The sequence below is a fragment of the Centruroides sculpturatus genome, unplaced genomic scaffold (genome assembly GCF_000671375.1).
Source record: "Centruroides sculpturatus isolate CEXI.00-Female unplaced genomic scaffold, Cexi_2.0 scaffold613, whole genome shotgun sequence".
Taxonomy (NCBI): domain Eukaryota; kingdom Metazoa; phylum Arthropoda; class Arachnida; order Scorpiones; family Buthidae; genus Centruroides; species Centruroides sculpturatus.
The window spans coordinates 402,375-412,470 of record NW_019384835.1 but is presented as its reverse complement, the minus strand read 5'-3'; the positions used below and the strand labels follow the sequence as shown (position 1 = coordinate 412,470).

Here is a 10,096-nt window from a genome sequence, read left to right as displayed (position 1 = left end):
TGGAGAACGATCATTTCGATACTGATCTATTTATTGATGAAATCTAAAAGAGACCAGCCATCGTCAAATGATTTTATAGATATTCTAAAAGAATTAAAAAATTTGGGTTCCTATTATCTTAGTTTTCGATACAACGTCAGAAACATTCCATGCGTCAGTCTATCTCGTAATATTGGGTGCACCCAAAATTCTCTTTGCCTCTGCCATCGTCTTTTATAGCGACGATGGAGGAGGTACACACAAGCAATTACTTTCACGTCCATCTCCAAACTGAGCCAGTGCTAACGCTCCACTAGACGGTCGTCGAACGCCGAGCTAACGCGCGGTGTGTACGCTGCTAACGCGCGTTTAACGCAACGCAAAACGCCTAATGTGTACAAGCTCTAAAACGTAAGTAAGTTTTGAGGAATCTTTTGTCTAAGATCGCGTGGCTCGGCGGCACCGTGTCTAATTCATGTTTTTTTTTTAGATTCGAGAGCGAGGAAATTAACGGATATGTTTCATATAGATTAATTTCATTGCTGTCAAATTCGGATAGTTGGTTAAAATAAACACACAAATAAATAAGAAATGATTGGAAACAGAAGAAGCACATGAAGTAGGATGACATCGTAAAGCAATGGAAACAATAAGACACAATATATACAAGCTGCTTTTCTACACTCATTGTTTTATAACATTAATAGTAAAAAATATAAAAATTTTATTTTAATCCCTAAGTTTGAAGCGAACTACGAATAACGCAACATTCTTGCGAAAATCGAGGCCGATAGATGATGATGGACGATTGAGTGAATTATTAGGCAATCTTGTCTCTCATTCTTGTATAATCAGAAATAAATATTTTTGAAGTCGCTTGATAAATATTTTTATTTGCCTGTAAAAATAGATATCACAATGCTGGCATAAAGGTGAAACGCTTGGAGGGAATAACCTTGATATTGCACTTCATAGACCATCATGAAAAATCTCGTCGTACCGGAAAAATTCGCAAATGGAGTCAGACATGCTGCTACCAAATCTTCAATGAAAACCTTACCAATAAGTCGTTTGAGATTTTTTTAATTTCCATTTTTCTAAATGTTTGAGGAGCACTTTTCTTCAATAAAAGTTTATACCAAAACTTATTTACACAAACTGTATTGTTTTAATCTGTAATGACCCCATCGTAACCTCCCTTTGTAAGTCGTTTTATGATTTTGTTTTTTGGCTTTCTCTCCAAATGTGGTTTATATAATGTTGTAAAAATTAAAACAAGGATAGCTTTTAACTCTAACAGCAGCTTGCCCAGAAGAGGAATGATTTTATGTTTACATATATAGTAGATAATGATTAATTATAATTTTTTAGGAGTCCTATTCCATTATCGGCAACGCCGCACGAGATCGCAGAACCTCTATTTTGCACCAAACCCCAGCAACATCTGTTGAAGATTTTAGTCAATTGAAGATACAGTAATTTGTTTTCTTTTTCTGTTCAAACTTGAAGAATCTAAAAAATTTGGCAAAACCATTTCATCTGCTCAAAAAAAAAAAAAAACATTTTTGAATAATTTTTGTCTTGGGTACGATTATTTCATTGTTATGCGAATTGTTATTTTCCTGTTAATCTCAACTTAAGAGATATAACACATGATCACTTTTATGTCTTCACCCTGTCGACCTTTCATTAAGAACCAAAATTTAATAGTATTAATGCCCCTTTATACGCAAGCTACAGTGACACATTTCGTTTCTTAAACTTTACCCATTCTGAGATATTGTTTAATATCTCAGAACAGAAAATAAAGAAATTAAACAAATTAGATGCCAACACACACACGCGCGCGAATTTTTCTCCTTTACTGACTTTTTTTAGGGTTCAGGAGGTCTCCAAACGTGTAGATTTGCAAAAAAAACTTGGAGGGTCAAATTTGACACGATTCCAATACTTTTCCGTTTTATATACATAACAAGTTGGTAAGTAAAAAGGAGTCGGAGTCGGCGGATTTTTTGACGACTCCGACTCCGACTCCGGCTAAAACATCAAAACTCCACGACTCCGACTCCGACTCCACAGCCCTGGTAAAAAGCAAACGGGGAGGGGACAGAGATAATACCAAAAAAGTGAAAAATTATGTAAATCCCACAATATAAATGCGTACGTTTATAAAGAAAAAATAATTAATTAGTAGTATTAAACACTGTTTATTAGTTATTGTTATGTTTTTCCTAAAACAGATTTTTATTTTTAACTCAGTCACCGTATACGCGTACTTATGGTGTGCGTATGGGCAATATATATACTGTATATAATTTTTTTATTTTTTTTAAATTAAAGAACACTGCATGTATATAATTTATAAAGGAAAAACACTATAAATTAAAACTTAAATAAATTTTAATATATTTATTAAAAAAATAAGTATATAAACAAATATAACCAATACTAAAATCTCGTAAATCGAGATAAAAATAGGCTGGTAGAAGCACGTGATTTACAGTTATGTTTACTTTTGATTAATGGAAGATGGCTGCTGTTTGTAAAAGTTTAAAATGGATGCGCTCCACGGTGCAGTTACTTAGGCTTCAGGTAAGAGAATTAATAACGTGTTTACTTATAAATCATTCGCATAAATATAATAAAAAGCAAAAATGTTCTTTATAATTAAGAAAACATGCAATATACTATAACATATGTGAATTTTATCTTAAAACATTTTTCCATTGTTAGGATTTCTCTTATTAAATTTGTATTCAAATATAAAATACCAATAATAATTAAATTTTTATAAATTTCATTTGCATAATTGAATGCCTTTTATACAATTCTAAAACAACAATAAAATGTCAAAAAAAAACTTGTTAAGCACATAAAATAATTATTTACAATAATTATAGAAGCATTTCTGAATTATACAGTATTAGTTGTATAAGACAATGACTATTCTTATTTATATTGAAGTCTTATTTGATGTTAAAATATTGAAAAATGTTTTAAAAGATATATAGACCTTGTTATATTACTGAAAATATTGATAATCGTGTAATATACTGTATGTTAACCATTGCCACATATATACTTGTACACATGCATTAAATACATTGTATCAGATAAATTCGGATAGATAAATATGTGCTAAAGGGCATTGTGACGATGATTCTTTCGAATATTTCTTAGAATGAAAAGAAAAAGAATTCTAATCTAAACTTATACTTTCACGTCCATCTCCAAACTGAGCCAGTGCTANGGGAGATTCAGATCGCGACATGCTTCTGTGCAAGCAGACACATAACGAGGACGGGTACCTTGACGGAAAGTGCATCGGACTACTGAGCATGTCGGATTAAAAAACGTCGGATTATCGAGGGACAACTGTATTAAAAATTCAAACATTACAATGCAATTTTGTAAGTTAGTGTTTATGGCAGTCAACAAAATGTTAATGCACATGGCTGATAATCTTGCATTGATAAATGGACGACACTACAGGAAGACATAGAAACAGAGACAAGACAACTATTCAAAAAATATTTATTAAATAATTATCCAAAAAACACTGTATGTAAGTGGTATAACTGTTATATAAAAGATAGATATAAAGTTAAGAATCAAAGAATAGATAATTTATATATTAAGTTTCCTTATATAAATAATTTATTTGAAAAATATAAACCAGTTTTTAAAAAATTTTCTATGTGCATAGTGGCAAAGCAGAAAAACATGATGATGAATATAATTGATGTTATAAATAATGAAGATCAAAACATAAAGAAAAAACAACTAGAAATTGCAGGCATCATTTATAGATTATCATGTACATGTTCTATACCAAAATATTAGCCTATATTGGAGAAACCGAAGAAAATTAGAAATATGGTTAAAAGAACATGAAGCAGCTATTAGATTAAAAAGACAAGAATTACCATGGTATTTACATTGTAGTAGATTTAACTGTAAAATAGACAGAAATAATGTTAAAATATTATATAAAATATCAATTAAATTAAAATATCCACAACCGTGAGGCAGATAATAGTGAGGGCTTATCAGAACAAATGATGGGCACAAACGCTCAGAGATTAAAGTGAAAAAAATTTAATAAACACAAAACGTTACTACATAGGTATGAAGACGAAAACCCAAAATGCATTTCGGACTGTTTTCTAACAGAAAACAGTCCCTCATCAGTTGGTGTTAGTTAAAGGTAATGCCATAATAGAATTAAACAAAGTAACGGTCAACTTAAAACTAAGCTTAAAGTTATACAATATATGAGTTGAGGACACCACTGTAACAGTGTGAGTAGTAAGCATCATCAGTAAGTATTGTCTAAAGTAGGTGGTATATTAAAAATTATACAAAAGGTGAACTTAAAAGCTATGCCTAAAACTATACAATATAAAGATGAAGATGCCAATGTAACAGTATATATACCAAATATAACAGTATGAGCAGTAGGCAATATCAGTGCAGACAGGTGTAATAAATCTTCATGACCTTGCATGGTAGCGCCTTGAGCATTTGTGCCCATCATTTGGTCTGATAAGCCCTCACTATTATCTGCCTCACGGTTGTGGATATTTTAATTTAATTGATATTATTATATCAAGGGCTAGAAGCAACTTTTGTAATAATTTATTATATAAAGTTAAAAATTTCATTAAAAGAAGAATTATTGAACATTTTTGTATCATATACACAAATATAATAAATCTGAATACCGGAATGAATGTAGATGCATGCTGGAAAGAGATCACCCGGCATAAAAACAACAACTGGCAATTAACAGTATCCACTGATGAAGTCTGATTGCAAAGGCGAAATGCATTTGGATGGTTTGGAATTGTTGAGAATGGAATTGTTAAAAATAAAGGTTTAGCATTTCTTCGTTATTTCGTTTGTCTGCCTGATTAAGTCTCTCGAAGTCAGATGTACAGAGTATATTTACTTGTTTTAATCTAGAAATAAGTTTATTTTTAGAATTTACAACTTTGTTGGATATATTATTACTGAACCCATTGTTTTAATTTTTACTTATTTATATTTAAAACTGTCAACCTGTTTTGCAAGTATTTCATGTTTTTTATCACTGATGCATGCAGGACCAATGAGGAAAAAAATAAATTACATTACATATTATCTGAACATGAAGAAATTCAGAGAACCTATAAAAAAATCATCAGCCTTTACAAATTCCAATTATAAATCATAGTCCAATACTGAATTAACCATAAAGTTTTAATCTCTAGATTTATAAGCTATAACTGTGCTATTAAGTAATCAAATTATGAAATTTGGCCTAAAGATAATTGCTTTTGTTGCTATTTCATGCAATTAAACAAATAATTCATTTACTAGGACATTGCACAATTTTGTCATACCATGATAGAATTGAGACAGAGCCAGAAAGAAAACAGGGATCCCTGTACTTGTTACACACAGAAGAGGCAATCTTTTTACAGATGTGGGCAGATGAACTTGCACTTGCTTCCACAAAAGATCCTTATACCTGCCTACTATGGGAGACATGATCCTAGCACAAGCCAGGTACAGAGAACTTATCCTTGCACTTGCCAACACAAAGAGGCAATCCAAGAACAAAGCAATCGCCATCAATTGCTTTGATTATCAAAATCGGCCCATTAAATTTTGAGAACAAACTTGATTCTATAAGTCCATAAAAGACATCCTAACAACTGTGAAACATCACACTACAAAGTTGCACAATTTGTGCGATATTGCATTGTTGGACACATTCATGAAACAACCTTATATCTTGAAAACGAAGTCATCGACCCCAATTTTTTAATACATTTTTGAATTCCTCATCGCAATTAATGAAAAATGGCAAAGTTTAATCAAAATTGATCAAATAGATTTTGAGAACAAACACAATTCTGTAAGCCACATAGAAGAAGCTTTGCTAATTGCTCTGCCTCAACAAGTTTCTGGAAGAAAATAATAGCTATGAATAGGATTCAAACCTATATTTTCTATATACCTAACAGATGTGTTACAAGACTTTGGATAATTAATTATTAATTTCTTTAGTCTTAATTAATTTCACAGATTTTCATAATTTTGATCAATTTTAAATAAAATAGATCTGATTTTTATTACCTTTATATCATGATTTATAATATTCAGCAGGAAAAAAGGAGATTGGCAATAAAACATTGAATCAGAATACAGTTTGTCCCTTAGAAATATGACTGCATAATAACTAAAAGTATATATGCATTCTTCTGTTTGGCATATTTTCTAAAAAAGGATATATCAAAACAAAACAAAATATTTTATTCTGAAAAAAGATGATAGACATCACCTGAACTAAAAAACAATAAATCAAAATGAAAAAAGTCTGCAAAAGGTCACATGTATAGATATAGTTCCATTGATTTCTTTGCTCATAGAGGGGGTCTATAACTCTGAAATGGCAAATCTCTCATTCAAAGTTTACATCTTACCCAAACCATTTCCATTGAAATCCAAGCAAATAAGTCATTTTTAAATTTATAACATTTTAACATCTCTAGCTTCCAAATTCTATTTGGTGATTAGGTCATCCTATTATTCCAGTGCCTTATAGCGATTTTCTTTAAGCCAGTCATTGTACCTCAACAAAAAAGTGTATATTTGGACAGATATATTTGTTTATTTTTTAAACATAATCAAGATAAAGAATAGTGAAAAATAATTGGAAGAAAATTTGACTTTTGTCATTTAACGATTGATTTTTTCACAGTTTACTTAATACAAATCTCATTAATATAAGGTTCCTTCCATTTTTTATAAATAGGATTTGACTGACTTTTAGAATTTAAGTATTATTTAATTTAGTTTCTCTCTTCTAGTCAAAAAAATTTCACAAAATTCTAACTTTGGATTAATATATGTAACAAAACTGTGAAATGACAAGTCAGCAAAATAATGATGCAAGCAAGCAAATCTCTATGATTTCACCTTTTTTCTTTCCACATTATAATCATTGCTCTAAGAAAATTACAAATCCACAAAAAACTTAATCATCATCTATTATTATATTATTACAAATAAAAATAACTAAAAACATGAAATTTAACATTATTCCTCAATCTAATTAGAAGAAAATAATATTAAATTCTATATTTTACCACAAAGTTATTTCACATGTCAAACACACGTATCAATAAAAATATAAATAAATAAATAAAAATTATATTGATGATATAAAACTGGAAAAAATGGATTTAATTTGAAAACAATATGAAATATTTTACCATCTGTAACTTCTAAAACTTTTAACTGATCTTCTGCATTCGCTCTGACATCGTGAATTGGCGAAAGAATTGCATTCAAAGTTTCAAAAAGAGCCTCTTTCAATGTGCCACTCACTTCGATGTTGGGTGTAGCCATTTTGAATCAACAAATGTTTTTAGCGCGATTACAATATTAACGTGTATATAAAATAAATAATACACAGAAAGTTAGGAAAAATATTTTATTAATGTTAATATTTAAAATTTATTATTAAATATTTTTATTGGTGAATGATTAGTTATTATAATTATAAGATATTTTACTTTCTATATAATATAATATTTCATATTGTTGTAATAAGATTAATTTTGTTTTTCGTCAATAAATATTTATAAGTTAATTTTTATAATATTTTAAACATTATTTTTTGTATTTTTAAAATTTCCAAAATAACTTATTTTCTTATCGCAGTAACTTCGTTTTGTACCACGTGCGCCGGTTAACGGTGACGGCGTGTTTATCGGCGGCGCGTTTCAGCATAATAGCAGGCTATAAACACTAACGATTACCTGTATTGCTGTATTTTTAAAAAAACGATTAATTAATTATAAAATAATAATAATTAATTGCAGTGTTGGGTGACGTTTCTACTTTTAAAATCGCCGGAAAGTTTAAAATCGAACTATATCTTCATGACTAATAAGAGAGGTTACAACGGGGATTTCAATAATACTGTATGCAGGGCCCTGGTATAAATATTTGTTATTCAAAGAGAAAACGCACTTCTCAAACGATTTCTAGAAAATCGAAGTTAAGGCTGTGTACACATTAGGCGTTTTGGTAACGCGCGTTTTAAAGAACCAAGAGTTCTGCATAGGCATACATACTCAAACGCGCGCTTTTGGCCAAGCGCGCGTCAAACGCGCGTTGATAGATTTTTGTTAAAACGCGCGTTTTACGGGCGTCAGCCGCGCGTTTTGAGATATATTGTTGCCATATTGTTGTACATTCGATCGTGCGCTTTCGGGTAGAGTGGACGTACGTTGGCCGAATTGGAGAACGATCATTTCGATACTGATCTATTTATTGATGAAATCTAAAAGAGACCAACCATCGTCAAATGATTTTATAGATATTCTAAAAGAATTAAAAAATTTGGGTTCCTATTATCTTAGTTTTCGATACAACGTCAGAAACATTCCATGCGTCAGTCTATCTCGTAATATTGGGTGCACCCAAAATTCTCTTTGCCTCTGCCATCGTCTTTTATAGCGACGATGGAGGAGGTACACACAAGCAATTACTTTCACGTCCATCTCCAAACTGAGCCAGTGCTAACGCTCCACTAGACGGTCGTCGAACGCCGAGCTAACGCGCGGTGTGTACGCTGCTAACGCGCGTTTAACGCAACGCAAAACGCCTAATGTGTACAAGCTCTAAAACGTAAGTAAGTTTTGAGGAATCTTTTGTCTAAGATCGCGTGGCTCGGCGGCACCGTGTCTAATTCATGTTTTTTTTTTTAGATTCGAGAGCGAGGAAATTAACGGATATGTTTCATATAGATTAATTTCATTGCTGTCAAATTCGGATAGTTGGTTAAAATAAACACACAAATAAATAAGAAATGATTGGAAACAGAAGAAGCACATGAAGTAGGATGACATCGTAAAGCAATGGAAACAATAAGACACAATATATACAAGCTGCTTTTCTACACTCATTGTTTTATAACATTAATAGTAAAAAATATAAAAATTTTATTTTAATCCCTAAGTTTGAAGCGAACTACGAATAACGCAACATTCTTGCGAAAATCGAGGCCGATAGATGATGATGGACGATTGAGTGAATTATTAGGCAATCTTGTCTCTCATTCTTGTATAATCAGAAATAAATATTTTTGAAGTCGCTTGATAAATATTTTTATTTGCCTGTAAAAATAGATATCACAATGCTGGCATAAAGGTGAAACGCTTGGAGGGAATAACCTTGATATTGCACTTCATAGACCATCATGAAAAATCTCGTCGTACCGGAAAAATTCGCAAATGGAGTCAGACATGCTGCTACCAAATCTTCAATGAAAACCTTACCAATAAGTCGTTTGAGATTTTTTTAATTTCCATTTTTCTAAATGTTTGAGGAGCACTTTTCTTCAATAAAAGTTTATACCAAAACTTATTTACACAAACTGTATTGTTTTAATCTGTAATGACCCCATCGTAACCTCCCTTTGTAAGTCGTTTTATGATTTTGTTTTTTGGCTTTCTCTCCAAATGTGGTTTATATAATGTTGTAAAAATTAAAACAAGGATAGCTTTTAACTCTAACAGCAGCTTGCCCAGAAGAGGAATGATTTTATGTTTACATATATAGTAGATAATGATTAATTATAATTTTTTAGGAGTCCTATTCCATTATCGGCAACGCCGCACGAGATTGCAGAACCTCTATTTTGCACCAAACCCCAGCAACATCTGTTGAAGATTTTAGTCAATTGAAGATACAGTAATTTGTTTTCTTTTTCTGTTCAAACTTGAAGAATCTAAAAAATTTGGCAAAACCATTTCATCTGCTCAAAAAAAAAAAAAAACATTTTTGAATAATTTTTGTCTTGGGTACGATTATTTCATTGTTATGCGAATTGTTATTTTCCTGTTAATCTCAACTTAAGAGATATAACACATGATCACTTTTATGTCTTCACCCTGTCGACCTTTCATTAAGAACCAAAATTTAATAGTATTAATGCCCCTTTATACGCAAGCTACAGTGACACATTTCGTTTCTTAAACTTTACCCATTCTGAGATATTGTTTAATATCTCAGAACAGAAAATAAAGAAATTAAACAAATTAGATGCCAACACACACAC

General features: G+C 31.0%; 2 protein-coding genes across 2 annotated transcripts in view; one reads left to right on the top strand and one right to left on the bottom strand.

Moving 5' to 3' along the window:
* LOC111630206 (importin-9-like) overlaps positions 1-7,385 on the bottom strand; it is a 57,981-nt gene extending 50,596 nt beyond the window's left edge. The window contains exon 1 of the mRNA XM_023374269.1: positions 7,242-7,385. Within this exon, the coding sequence (XP_023230037.1) occupies positions 7,242-7,377 (136 nt within the window). The 5' untranslated portion in view covers positions 7,378-7,385. The remainder of the gene's footprint in view (positions 1-7,241) is intronic.
* LOC111630205 (succinate--CoA ligase [GDP-forming] subunit beta, mitochondrial-like) overlaps positions 2,438-10,096 on the top strand; it is a 57,099-nt gene continuing 49,440 nt past the window's right edge. The window contains exon 1 of the mRNA XM_023374268.1: positions 2,438-2,571. Coding sequence (XP_023230036.1) covers positions 2,509-2,571 — 63 coding nt within the window. The 5' untranslated portion in view covers positions 2,438-2,508. The remainder of the gene's footprint in view (positions 2,572-10,096) is intronic.